Here is a 14253-nt window from a genome sequence, read left to right as displayed (position 1 = left end):
CGTGGCGGGCCTCGGAGTGTGGACGAGGAGGTCTGCAAAGATGAATTCGAACTGTTCCGCCGCAATACTTGTTCACTGTTAGATCGTCGAAATGTGAATTATTTAGCGAACTTCTTACCTTGAGGACTTTGTGAGTACATTTGCATACCGTATGTGCCTTGAGCGCTTTCGACCTGCAGACGTGGCATCTGATAGTGTGCGCCTACACGATGCTGATAGCTAGAAGCAGGCATCAGACTATATGGTGAAGGTTGGTGACCTTGAAAGTTGGTATATTGTGGCTGCTGAGGCATGCTGTTGTTGTACGAAAAATGCTGCTGAGGGGCGTACATCTGACCCCGAGTCTGCAGGTCAGCTGTGGTGCCTCCCATTGATGTGTTGTAGCCCGAGAATGATCTCGATTGTGAAGACATGTTCTGTGGAAATTGTTGCATGTATTGACCTGCAATTTGACTCGCAAATTGATGGTTCGGTGGTGATGAATATGCGTAGCTGGGATCAAGCGTGGGTGCTTGTGTGAACCGATGCATCTGTTGCGGTTGATTGTAACGCGGCTGTGAATAATCTGGCAGAGTATTGGCCATGTGGCGCATGTCAAACGGTGTGATGGGAGGTGGACCGAAGTATTGAGACGGCATCGGCGCAAACTCCATGTTGTGTTGTTCTGCCTGCGAGGTCTGGTCTGAACTTGAGGTGTCGAGATGGGTGCCTGCTGATGGTCAACTGAGGTGTGTCGAGACGAAAGGCTTGCCACTTACCTGATATATCGTCTGAGTGACCTTGACTTTGACCTTGGTAACCAGGGCGAGTTGGGTTCTGGGTATCTTCACTCATGGCTGTATCCTCAAATATAACCGGTAGTGCGAAGTAATGGTGTACCCAGTAGACTGCCATAATTGGTCAATGCATGTCTCATCAGAGAGCAGGAGGTGAAGGTCGAGACGATGCGACGTACCCGAGTAATAGGCGGCTCTTGATGCACAAGAGCAAACCTTGATAGCAAAATGAGGTATCGAGATCAAACTTAGAACGGGAGCTCTGAGTTCCGCAATGTCTTGCTCGAACTCTTGAGCAAATGAGCGGCTAGTATGTCGGTATACAGAAGCGGGAGAGTGGTCTCACTGTCCAGATGAGCAACAATGCTGATCGAATGCGAGCCTGATGGGGAAATGAGGATCGTTGAAAACTGCCGAGACTTGTTTCAGATGATCGAAAAGAGAAAGGGTCTAACTCTTCTCAAGGTCGTCCTGCCTACAATGGAAGGACAGTCTGGCGCTAAAGCGAGTGACTAGCAGTATGAGGAATGTCCTAATGCTGCATGATTTCGAAACACGGCCTGGTAAGGCGAGGAAGCACAATGGCAGAGAGCCCAGGCGGGTAGGGCAAAGTAACGGTCGATGTGTGGCTCAACAAATGAGGGAGTGATTCAGCATATAAACATCATCAAAGGCTCGAAACCTCATCCACATTCTGAAGGTGATTGGTAAACGGCCCATGTGAGGAGTGGTACCTTTTAATCCCTACTTGGAGATTGATTAAAGGTACATTGAGTGCTCGTGCCAATGAAGAGTCAGGATTGATCAATGGCTAGCGAGGAGCCAGGGTCGTCATGCAGAGCGATAGAGTGGCAATTCAGGTATCCATGCTGTGAGGACATCTCGGAAGTGCTATCATTAAGCAAGACTGCAGCAGCACGAAGTTTGTGCTCATTAGATTGAGCTAGGCTATAGCCAGAATAGACAAGTCTCGAGCTCTATGGAAGCCACGAACCGAACTCCACTTCACAACGTTCAGATCCTGAGTGAGGGCAGTTTTTGAGCTAGTCTCATATCTGGTGCTTTAGTAGAGACAGGATACGGGGCGCAGGCGCGCTCGAGGGGTCCATCCCGAACCTCGTGGTGGTATCCACTTTACTCGCGGAATGGGGTACTGATAGATGAGCAATGACATGGTGTTGGTGAATTTTCCCGTTATCCTCCATTCAGACAAAGCAAATGCTGGTCTCAATTGGTTCGTGTCAACGATGTGTGCATATCAATCCTTGGGCGTCTGTCTGAGACCTTCGTAATTGACTTTTGCACATCGTCTACAGGACGAAGACATCGTGTGAACGAATTGAGATCGGGACTACACGAAAATGGGTCCCAAGGAACGACTTCAACGACATATGGCAGATGCCTGAGCCAGTTCATTTGCTGCCTATTGAGAAGCTTACCTAGCCACGTCTCCAGAAGCGAGAAACAAGAACTTGTCGATCACGGTGGCGTACCCAACTTGGCGGGCTATCACACCCCTGTACACTGTGGCAAATTGTATAGAAATAGCTAGAGATATGTATCTCCATTCGTCAGATGATAGTGAGCTAGGTACTCACGCGATACTGTGTATATGCTCGATGATGCAAGGCGACCAAACATGCTTGGCCAAGGTTGGCGCGAAGGGAAGCCGTCATGAGAAGCATTTTGACCAGGTTGCTCCCGTGACTGGAAATAGCAACTTCAACAATCGCATACACGTCAGGATAGTAGTGAATGAGCATGACTTACCTCGTTTTAGGTCTTTCGCCACCACAAGCAGAGCTCTAAGGTGTCGTGCCTTGGCATAGTCGACAACCCCTTACAGAGCTTCAGGAGGCCGAAGATGTGGTTCAATCTCGCAGACAGACTCGCTATGCTGTGTCGTTGAGATAGTGATAGTGCGTAGGTTGTGGCTTCGAAGAAGACCTGACTAACCTGCTCGAGTAGTCTCACGGTTGGAGTCAAGCCACAGCGTGGCCGGTGGAGGCTGGAGCTGTATAAGTGGATCCTAGCCTCTACTAGGACATGCTATCAACCAATGAACGGGCAAGCTGCCAGTGCCAACCGAGGCCGAAAATCTAGTCCAAGTTCTCGAACACATCGCCCGCAGATGAGTTTGGTAGAGACAGGGATTCTTTGGTGCTATTTGCTCTTCGTTGAAGTGTCCAGCAGCTAAAAATATGCACAACAGAAGGCTTGTTGATGTCGTCGTGTTCTTGGAAATACAATGTACGTTCTTGGTTAACGTGTGAGGTTAGTCAAGAGAGCAGGGTGGCATGCGAGAACATGTTGAAAACGCTATAGCGTCATCGACTTCGCAGCACTAAAACGTGGCTGCTGGACAAAATGGCAAGGGAATGTAGTCCCGTCCTGCAACCAGCATATCATGCGCCTTCGCAGCACAATCAGTCATCTGTGATCTCAGTCAGTACTTAGTAAATCATGAAACACCAAGACAGACAACGTGTGCAGCCTGAAATAGTATCTCTAGCAGGCAAGCCACATCTCTCTGATCTCAGACATGCGTTAAACCCATCGCTAAAGGAACGTTAGGTACTTTTGTGTTTTAGACCCTGAACTTGGCGGTCAGTACCACAATCGCGGAAGTGGGCGTGCTCAAGCACAATTCTAGTCTCTGACAGAATCGTGGCTGTGCACACAGTATTCAAAGTAGCTCCAAGATCATACAGTGATATCTCATGCATTATCTGCGAAATATTTCGGGGTAAATACTTTCGAAGGATGAAACATTTGACTTTGACAATGGTCTGATGACAGGTCATCAGGTATCCAGTAGACTCCGCCGCTTGAGGAAGCAGCTTTCTGCAAGACAGGTTTCTGCTTGGCTGAAATGTTCTGTTCGAGGTTTGATGCCTCAGGCATTAAAACTAACGAGTTCTTGCAAATGGAGTAGTACCTGGGGAGTACGGAATTTCGTTCTTGCCATTATCAGGAGAAAGTTTGTCTACATTTGGCAATCGCACAAATTCTCTTCCTGGTGTCGAAAAGGACAGCGAAGAGGTTGTTAGAGCGGAACAGGTAATCTACATTTTCACTGTACCAGCCTGCTCTCATAATAAGGGTCCAGGAAGCTTTCTCCCAGCTAGACAAAAAAGGTGGTTCGATTTTTTCAGTGACTCGAGCTTTCCGTTCTTGAAGCTAGGGACATCTCCTCGAAGCCGCGAACAAGTTAGTAATGGCGCTGCCCGATTCGACCTTGTAGCGACTCGAGCTTGTAGTAAGCGAGAAACAAACCTTCGGCTTCAACGAAAGCCGGGGTCGTGTGGCGAGTATGAGCACTGTCTGTCTCTTGTCCAAAACGGTGAATCGTAGTCGCCGAATTCGATAATGATGCCACACCGCGCATGCCGGAAGGAGAAAAGATCGAGCTTGGAGACCCATAACGCTTCGGCTCTTTAGGAAACCGTCCCTGTCCTTGGCGTAGGATCGGCATCAATAACGCTCCTCATAGAATTCTGCTCGTAACAATTGAAAAGTAAAGATTATGGATTACTATTATTGTACTCTTCTAGTCAGTATCGATACCTGGTTTTCCAACGAGGAAAAATTATGGTACCAAAAAAAGGTGCTATCCTTGCTTGAGACATGCATCGTGATCATCGTATATCATCATTGTCCTGAAACTCGCCACAAACCAACCATGGCCACGTGCTCCGGGTTACGTTTCCAAGGCCAAAGTTAACCCCAGAATACGATTCCTCTGTCTCGCCAGAATGTTGTCTTTCGTTCAGAAAAAGGCCAATGAGACTCGTGCGCGGAATGGGTTCACTTGTGATTGACCAGACCTCACACAACCACTGGCGTGTCTCCTCAAGACACCAGAGTCGATCGGAAGTCAATTAGCGAGGTTTCCAATACCTCTAGGTAATTGGACTTCGGTGGCATCACTGAAAGTTCAGGTATGGACATGCTGGCGGAGTGTTCGCTGATCCATGATGCGGCCAGGCACGAGGCCGTTGAAGCTCAGATTTGTAGAGCTTGTGTTCTGGCATCTGGTTCGTGCACCCGCCCAGCAGGACGGATGTGGTCCGACGACGATGCGCTCACCGTATACCGTCGATGACCAATCAGACTTTCATTCTATGGAGGCAGAAGCCCCTACGGCTGCGCCGAGGACTAATTGACCCCTCCTCTGAGAGTGATGGATCGAGATACGTGTAGCCCGTCCGACCAATGTGCTTAAAGTAAATGCAACGACAACTTGAAACAGCACGATTGAGTTCGTCGACAGCTTCTTTCTGAGCAATTAATCGATACTATCGCTCGCCAAGTCCTGCAACCTTGCCAGCAAATCTGCTTCCAGCACTACCACGCTTATGCAATTTTACTTGCTCGACAGACTTGCTGCCGGCAACAGCTGGCAATGGTCCCAGAGTGTCCGTGACGGGCATGCTTCTGGACCGACGTTGATCGATGTATGATTGGGCTGTCAACGACAAGGGTATCGCAGGCAGCTCTGTAGGAATCTCCGCACCGTTTTGGATGAGGAGCTCTGCTACAGGAAACACTTTCGTGCCTGCTTGCATCGTGGTTGGTCCGCCAGGCGAAGCTGCTGGAGATGTAGATGCTGGTCTAGCGGGATCGGCGGCGGCAAGAGCAAGAAATACAGCGTGCGTGTTCCTCGACCGATCATGTACGTTGACATTCGCGCGCTGTGCTATTGCATGCAAAACGCCCTGAATGTCGTTCTTCTTGATTGACATCACAAGATTGTCGTCCGGCGACAGAGCATGCAGGTTGCTTGCGTGTGGTTCGACAAACGCTCGCTCGACGTATTTCATGGTGATGAATTTCAGTCGCTGCTCTCTGTTGGCCCACGGCTCTGGCTTCGCACTTCTCTCCAATGTGGCCTCCCATATCATGTTGCTCACTCGATTTCCTATCTGCATCAATATCTCGACAATATCGTCTGTGAAAGAGTGAACGTCAAGGGTTAGAGAACGAATTTTCGAAACATGCGTGCCGAGTGATCGGTGGATTCCACCACATTCAATGCAAAGGACAATTCCAAGGTTGAGAGAAACCCACTCTACTTTACTGTTGCTGCCGCAATCAGCGCAGCATGCATTGCCTTGATCGTTGGCTCTGATCTGGTCGAGCAACCTAGTGGGGCTCTCCTCCTGCTGAGTTTGTGTAGGGGCTGGACGAGACCCTACAGTCACTCGGCGGCTCACACCGACAGTATCTGGACGGCCTAATGCACCATGCGGCCCTGATTGTGACAGACTCTTCCCTGTCAGGACAGCTCCATAGTCGTTTCCTGCACGATCTTTAGGCGAATTTGCGATAGCAGATTGGCTTGTCCTCCCCTCAAAGGCGCTCTGTAGGGCATTGTTGATGGAATTTATCCAATTGTTCATGTCGTCCTCAGCAGTGGCTTGATACACGCGCTTGTATTGTGGGGTAATGACTTCAAAGCAAAATCGTCGTTCAGCATCCCTGGCCATTCGTACAGAAGCCATACGTAGATCGATCGGTTCCCTGTGGAGCTCCATTCGATCCTTCCAGTTGCTGTACTCTGAGAGCTTGCCCTGATCGAGAACGACCCAGAATTTGTGCCAGGCTTGCTTGTTGATACCTTTCGGGTCAATGTGAGACCCGGGTTTGCTCAAGGCCCACAACAAGCCTTCCTTGCGAGGGGCACATGTAGACTGCTTGTCATTTCCAGCAAAGGAAGAGTCTCTCTCCTCAAGGTCTCTAATGCCTCTAAATTTGTTTGCACTTGGTGTCGCAGAAGAGGCGGCTGGCGACGTTGACAATGCTGTGGAGGTTTGCTGCAAGTGTTTCGAATTGCTCGGCGAGAGATTGTTCCGTCCGAATTGAGAACTTGTGCTATCGGCCCGGCTCAAATCTGTATCGGACACATAGCCAGCAGTTCCGTTGGAAGCACTCGTCTGTGGTTGCACGGCACCAGCGTAGGGAGTACCGTCTGCCTCCGATGTTGTCGAAGTAGGATTGTTCATCTCCAAATTCCTACGCTTTTCTTCACGCTCTGTACGCTGAATTTTGTACTCTTTGTCTGCCTCGTTGACTTCGCGCACGAGAGCATCGAGATTAGGTTGTAAGGCCTCGATTTTCCTTGCAGCAGACATGTATGCCTTTGCTTGATGGTCAGCGTAATTTGTTAGATGAGAGAGGAGTTCCTGCTCCTTCTTTCCACCATGCAAATCTTGCATGAAGTTGGAATAGTCGAAGCGTTTCAACTCAAAGGTCCTCTTTTTGGTCTGATACTTTGAGTCACTTTCAGCCTTTTTCTTTTCCTTCATAGAATCTTGTCGTTGACCGAGATAGCGGCCAACGTACGCATAGTATTCTCTGCTCTCCTCCTCAAAATCTTTCTTCTTCGACTCGACCTGCTTGATATCGTTTGTGTAAAGTTTGGATAAAGGCTCGATAATCTGTCGTCGAAGCAGGACCGTGTTTTCCTCCTCGTACCTTTGAATTCTTGGCGCAATATTTGAGTAATAATGCTCCAGAGCAGGCTTGAAAGCTGTCGAATGAGATGCAGCAGCCTCCTGTAATGCGCTCAAGAAAGAACGTACTGCTTCGTTGGAAAGCTGCTGTGCCTGTTGAGCAGCTTCAGCCCTTTTCAGAACTTTCTTGACTTGTGCTCTCAGATTTCCAGTCTTCTGCTCTAACTGTTTCATGTTGGCACGAAAGACTGGACCATCCTCAACGTTACTCATGTCCTCTGCTGGCCTGCCAACATCAACGGCGGGCAAAGTTGGAGCAGTAGCAACGCTTAAGCTGAGTTCGGAAGCGTGTCCAGAAGGGGATACAGGCGGACCAGTATCAGGAGGGCCTTCTGAGTCACTCACAGCTGATTGATAAGACTGGGAAGACGGCATTCTATGTCTGCCTGAGGGAATAGCCAGTTCATTCAGGTTTGGCACTGGAGGAGGCATAATCGAGGGAGCAGGAGGCAGTGAAGGTTTTTGTACCCAAAACACGAAAGATGCCAATGTGTTCAGCCGATGTGCTCTCGAGTCGTATTCGAGAAAGCTGCAATTATTGCGCCAACCACCACCTCTATCTTCGTTTGGTTTCGGTGGTCGCCATGTCCAAGTCCAGCTCATCTCCACGCTCGGTAAACCAGTGGTGGACATGGCACCAATTAACTGAACATTCGAATTCTTGTGTAGATTAGGATCTGAGTGAAACTCTCTAGTAATCAAGGTGTCTAGTTCGCGAGCGTTTGAAGCATAAGCGAAGGTCAGACCGGTTATGTTCGTGTCGGTCGTTGAAGGGGCAGCAGAGGGCGTGGTGGCAGGCTGGGTCGAGGTTTGTTGTCTACTAACGAATGTATACTCAAAATGAAGTTCGTCCTCGAGGTCTAATCGAAGGAGGAAGTTGTTGCCCTGAGATTCTGGGTCTTGTATGTAGAAGATGGGAGTATCGTCGCCAGGTTCCCTTCGAGCGACCATTCTGGTGGTAGGCACAGCATTTGGACCGACTCGAAGCAGGACTTTCTTCCTCCCATTGCTGATTGTAACAGATTTGACAGAGACTATTCGAATCTTGTCAGCATGACCTGCTCAACTGCGAGGACGCTTTCCACTGTACGATATGCGTGATGTCAACTTACACCGAGTTGGGTCCTTCAGGTAAAGCATACTACCGGATAGGTCATCCTGTCGACTGCTGATGTTGCCCATGGTGATAGTAACGGCGGCGCATTTGCGCCTCGAAAACCTACGTCTTCACAGGAAATGCGCGCCCTTAGAATACTGACTGTCTGATCGTGAAATTTACTATGCTGGTACACGATTCAAGACTGACCAGAAACGGTGGCAGGCATCATCAAAGTTGTGGGGTACGCTGGCGCACCTGCAAGTACTGAACGCGTCCGCGCATGGCTGGCCCTCATAGGCTGTGCTAAACAGCGAGACTTTTGCGCTTGTGTTGCGTCAATGCCCTGCGCCATGTTCGCTATATTCATGGCGCTACCTCAATTGTGGCAATAGTACAGCTGATGACTACTGGCGTTGCGTGAGATGAAAGTGTTGATTTGCCTACTGTATCACAAGGACACCAGAAGGACTCACGAATCTCGACGCTGCAACGCCTTTACATCATCAACCCCGGCGGCCAACCCAACGGTGTGATAACTTATAAGCTTGACCGTACGACTGAGTAAGTTTCATTAATTGTATCCTAATTACCTGAGCAAAATATGACCTGTTCTCAAGAAACATTGCGACACCTTACAGTACCTCCGTAAATCGACTGCCATCACGAGACCCCTTTGGCGTCACTACCTTTTCTTTGCTGTTCTCGCCAGCAGAGCTTGATAGAGGCGGTGGTGGTGCCATAGTTTCCTCATCAAACGTGTCTCTGGCCTCTTCAAACTCGTCGTCACTCGTGTTGGAAAGAACAGGTGTCACAGCCTTGCCCTCTTCTTTCGGCTTGTCCTTAGAGGGTTTGATCTTCTTCATCAGTTTGTTTCTGAAGCCGGATCGACCTCTTGTCTCGGATTCATTACTGGTCGTACCGAGATTGAAATTGTTGTCCGGGCCCAGGTTCTTGTCATGCGAGGAGTCGCTGGACAGCGAGCTAATAGACGGGCTTCTCTCACGCGTCACATGCGACGATTGATTAACTGCAGTTGGCTCAGGCGATACACCCGTTCCGTACATGTCCTGTGTTTCGCTCGTGCTGCTTCTTCCGGCCATCGCGACATCCCGCATCGAATCTGTCCTGGGGACCTCGGCACCTTTCGCTGTTTTGTCCTTGTCGGTTTGTGCTAGAACTGACCTTGGTGCTGTGTTCTCCTGTGCGTCACTTCTGCGACCAAACTTTACCTTCATCCATGATCTTACACCTGATCGATTAGGCGAGGTGGGGTCAGCCTCTTGTTCTGTCGATATCCTGTTCTCTGCTGTCCCTGGGCCTTCGAGCGACGAGCTCAGTGCTGGCTGAGCTACTTCAGCTTCGTCTTTGTTGGCAATCGATGTTGTTGGTGCTTCTTGAGATGCTGTAATGACAGGTGAAGAAGATTCGGCAGTCGGATAGGTGACTTGATCGTGTACTGTTTCACCTTCACCAGTGTCTTCAGCCCTGGGTAAGTCGTTGGGAAGACCGTTGCTGGCAGGTACGGCATCAGCAGCTGTAGCATCAGCTCCTGCGGTCTCGCCGCCAGTCGTGCCTGATGCGGCATTACCACGACCGCGGAACGACGACAAAAGCCCGGACTTAGGTTCCTTAGACCTTCGCTTCTCCTCCTTCTCTTGACGCGCACGTTCCTTTTCTTGTTCCTTAAGCGTTCTGGCCGCTGCCTTCTCTCGTTCTATACACAAAATTAGTTCTGCTTTCACCGAAGGCGACGTTAACTGACCGTGTTCTGCCTTGACTTGAGCAGCAGTTTCGGCAGATCGAATTTTCTCACGCTCTGCTTGTTGCCTTTGGCGCTCAAGGTCCATCCGCCTCTCCTCGTCTAGAGCTCTCTGCTTTTCAGCCTTCTCAGTAATATCATCCAATGTTGGTTGCAGTCGAGCTCTGGCAATGGCATCCAATTCGGACTGATCCAAATACTTGCCACCACCAATATGGACCTTACCAACGTGCTGCATGCGTTCGTCACTGTCACGTTGCGCCTTCTCGCGTGCGGACTTCTCCCACTTCTCCATTTGTGCAGGGCTAGCTTTACCAGTACTTTCGAATACCTTTTCGTCCATCTTCTGGATCTGTGAGTCGACGTTGCGATGCGCAATCTGGAGAAGTGCATCTCGATCTTGCTGTCGCTTTTTGGTGTCTACCTCGGCCAATTTGCTTTGAAAAATCGACATTTGTGATTTGATTCTCCTTGATTGTTCTTCGTCCGAGTCGTCGTCTGCCACGTTTGAAGGTCGTCGATCACGTCGCATCGATAATCTGGACCTCCTTTGTGGCGATGTTGCGCCATAGTAATTCCTGTATTCGGCATTTTCATCGTGAATCTTGGCCAATCTTTCCTGAGCTAATTTACGTGCGGCCTCTTCAAGATTTTCGTAGCCTCCACTGCGCGCCGCTTGGGCGTCGCTTACTGTTGCCGATTCAGCGCCCGTAATGGTTGAGCTACGAGCTCTGCTCGCTGCGAGAGCATGTCCGTCTGACTTGCCAGCAGCCTCGTCGAGATGCTGTTGCTGAATTGCATACATCTTCTGCGCCATTGCCACAGCAGAAGCGCGTAACGTGTCTTGTCGGTTCTTTTCTTGCACCTCTATCGAAACTGGTGGCGATGCAGTATACATTTGTCGATTCACGTTGTTCTTGGCGATGTTCTGTATCCTTGCTGCCTCAAAGCCCGGGTCACCACTTGCAAAAGCTTGCGATGGCTGGGCCGGAGTATCTGCATGAGCTTTCACAGAAGCTTGCGATTTCGTGGCAGCCTTCAACGCCCATGCAGCATTGTCTGCGGGTTTCACTACTGGCTGGGTGGGCAGAGAGCCAGATCTCCGTCTGTTGTGCACAGCAGTGGCTGCCATCATAGCCTTCCTATGACTATCCTCCTGTGTATCGTAGGCAGCACTCGGGGTAGCGGATTTAGTAGGAGCTCGTTTCTGTATTGGCTCGACTTCGGTTGGATTTGCGTGTGCCTTGAGTGCTGCTCCCGCACCAGCCGCGCTCGCCTCGGGCTGCCACAACGGATCCATTTTGTGGTCTTTCGCCAGCATTGCGGCCTTGTTCGCTGCAGGTATAGGTCCTGGTGTCCAGTGCTCGAAGGATTTGCGGTTGCTGTTAGCTAAACTAGCTGCAGCGCCTGCAGACGATAGTTGAACTCCGCCGGTAGAGGGATAAGAGGGTAGATCCTGGGCTTTGGCATATTTCAGAGATTGTGCAGCACCTATGTCGCAAGTCAGCTCCAACCCCGCCACGAACCCTGAACCTATAAGTGTATACATTTCCGCTCGACTTACTTGCGCTGGAGAGCTTTCCATCCTTTCCGAGAATTGATGCTGAGCTGGGCTTGACACCCACTGATATGGTCAGTATTTTGCAGGCCGAATATGAGTTCTGAGGTTCTCACCATTGTCGGTCATTCTTCCAAGGTGATTGAGCGCACGCCTATGTAGAATATGAGGTCAATATACAACAAAGAATTCTGACGTGCGTACAGACAATAATAGTGACTGCGGATCAATAAAGTACTTGCTCTGATCTGCCCACGAGGCTCAACATACGTTTGCTGTCGCAAAAGCTCATGCGGCAGACGTGGGTGGGAACCTCTCATACTTCTGGCTGGCGTGTACAACCATTACATCATGGTGGCTGATCAGCGATGGAATTACTTTGAGCTAATCTGAACTTGGCCATCATAAACTTCTGTTGCTACGCAATATCATGGTCGTCGATGCCAACATCACATTGATTCGTAAAGCTTACCATCTTAATCTCCTGAACGAGACCAATGATCGTCGCTCACGATGCAAGATTTCCCCGATTGTGGACAGATAGCCTGGCTTCGAACTGTTGCTGGTAATGAACAAAACTAGATCCCATTTAATGCGATAGAGACCTAAATTTTAGTGGCTGCAAGTAGTGGCAGACAACGCAATCGCTCTTACTGATGCCCACCTCCTTTACAGCCTGTACATATAAGTCATGTCTGAGAAAACACCCGAAACAGCAGCGGCACCATTTGACAGTCTTCTGAACTTCCGCGATGTCGCCCCGCTGGTCAATAAAGCCAGTAAGAACCCAATCTTGAGACGTGGCCAGCTATATCGCAGTGCGCGTCCAGATGGAGCTTCGGACGGTGACAAAGGGAGGCTACAGGACATTTGCCGTATCAAGACGATAATAGACCTTCGAAGCAAGACTGAGCATATCGAGGCTGCACAAAAATATTCTAAAGCCGTCAAGGTCGCGAACTCGAGCGTGGTGCCTTTGTCTAATGATCAAGTTGCCATACCCCTCGAAATCCCTAGGATCAACTATGCTTACATTAACCTGAACGGACGTGGTTTCGAGAGGCATCTGGTATGGCAACTGAGTTACAAAAACCTAGCATACCTTGCTGGTTACATGTTGCTTGGTTATCGATTGGAAGGTATCAGTATCATTGGAAAGAATGTGCTACAGCCCCGAGGCTTAATTGGGCTCGCAAAGGATACCTTACAACACAGTGGACCTGAGATTAAGGAAGTGTTCAAAGTGTTGTCCAATGTTGAATCATATCCAGTACTGGTACACTGTACGCAAGGTAAAGACAGGACCGGTCTTATTGTGTTACTCGTCCTACTTTTGTGCGGAATCGACCCTGCCCTGATCAGTGACGATTATACAAAGTCCGAACAGGAGCTCGCGCCAGAATTCGAAGATAGGATGAAGGAAATTTCGAGCATTGGCCTGGACGAGACGTTCGCCAAGTGTCCTTCCGATTTCGTACCTAAGATCGTGGGTTTCATTGACACCGAATACGAAGGAGTTGAAAATTACCTGAGAAAGATTGGCGTGGAGGAGGAACAGATACATACCATTTGCAAACAAATGCTACTGTAGCCAAACGCGACCGACGTCAAGAAGACAGCCACAAAACGAGACACCTAGTCTGAAACATCAAGATTAGCCTAGCTGAGGATAGCGAGAGCTATCCATGGAATTTTGTATGGGGTCCTTAAAGACGTCCTTCTAAACCATCGCGAGCGAAGACGTGGTTCGTCCTCGAATCGTGCCAGTGGTGCAAGAGGGCCGCTCATGAGGATGATTGCGTTTGTGCAACACTTTCGCGAGACGCATCAGCTTATACAGGCCACCAACATTGCACTGCCAGAACGCATGAGCCCTGCTCTAGATCGGTAAGTGAATGTAACGTGTCAGTTAACGGCCACCTGCTCCGTGGACTTAACCATCTATATCCAGCAGATGCTTGACACAACAAGTAGACCAGTGTTGTCACTTCTCTGTTCGAGTATTACTCATCTTCGTGCAAACCTCTACGTGTTGCTGATTCGATACTCCCTCCCAACAGCATTTTGCATCTCGGGTTTAGGCTTGATTTTGAGCCAGTATTGACCAATTACAACGCACGCGAGTCAAGACCGTTCCTTCCGCTGCATCCGAAATGCATAAAATTAAAGATGACGTAGGAACCATTTTCTTCTGCCTCAAAGCCACAGCGTCACCACTGTCTATTCGCACACGGCAACACATTACCGCTGAGCACGACACATTCGCACTGTGCTGGGATGTGCTTCTTTCATGGTTAATACCGGCGGCTTTATTGCTCAGCACTTGATCTGTAAAACTCGTCGCATGCATGGTCGATCTGTGCCTGCACCTCTGTTGAAGGCTCGGATGATGTCGTTGTCGCATTCGTTTCAACCGGCTCACGGCTGCGGATTTGAGGATAAGCTTTTCCTGCTAAACGCATTTTATAGACATGGGTATGACATAGTACTGTGTATACCACGCAATAACCACATTTTCTCCTTCCTCTGCAGTATACCTCATTCGC

General features: G+C 49.5%; 4 protein-coding genes across 4 annotated transcripts; 1 reads left to right on the top strand and 3 right to left on the bottom strand.

The window, feature by feature from the left end:
- Positions 1-98: 98 nt before the first annotated feature.
- Positions 99-834, bottom strand: LTR64_005734 (uncharacterized protein; the record flags this gene model as incomplete). Its single annotated transcript, XM_064900072.1, has 2 exons — positions 99-709; positions 759-834. 2 exons carry the CDS (start codon positions 832-834, stop codon positions 99-101), a joined length of 687 nt encoding a protein of 228 aa, XP_064753384.1.
- Positions 835-5074: 4240 nt separating this feature from the next.
- LTR64_005733 (uncharacterized protein) lies at positions 5075-8473 on the bottom strand (the record flags this gene model as incomplete). The annotated part of the gene is made up of 2 exons (XM_064900071.1): positions 5075-8325; positions 8404-8473. The coding sequence occupies 2 exons, from the start codon at positions 8471-8473 to the stop codon at positions 5075-5077; spliced, it is 3321 nt and encodes a 1106-aa protein (XP_064753383.1).
- A 549-nt stretch (positions 8474-9022) lies between these two features.
- On the bottom strand, positions 9023-11836 carry EIS1 (Eisosome assembly protein; the record flags this gene model as incomplete). The annotated part of the gene is made up of 4 exons (XM_064900070.1): positions 9023-10104; positions 10153-11640; positions 11714-11773; positions 11824-11836. 4 exons carry the CDS (start codon positions 11834-11836, stop codon positions 9023-9025), a joined length of 2643 nt encoding a protein of 880 aa, XP_064753382.1.
- Positions 11837-12398: 562 nt separating this feature from the next.
- LTR64_005731 (uncharacterized protein) lies at positions 12399-13298 on the top strand (the record flags this gene model as incomplete). The annotated part of the gene is made up of 1 exon (XM_064900069.1): positions 12399-13298. One exon carries the CDS (start codon positions 12399-12401, stop codon positions 13296-13298), a length of 900 nt encoding a protein of 299 aa, XP_064753381.1.
- Positions 13299-14253: the final 955 nt, after the last annotated feature.

Source organism: Lithohypha guttulata, assembly GCF_036872675.1.
Source record: "Lithohypha guttulata strain CCFEE 5908 chromosome Unknown scaffold_4, whole genome shotgun sequence".
In the NCBI taxonomy this organism is placed as follows: domain Eukaryota; kingdom Fungi; phylum Ascomycota; class Eurotiomycetes; order Chaetothyriales; family Trichomeriaceae; genus Lithohypha; species Lithohypha guttulata.
This window is presented reverse-complemented; position numbering and strand designations above follow the sequence as displayed.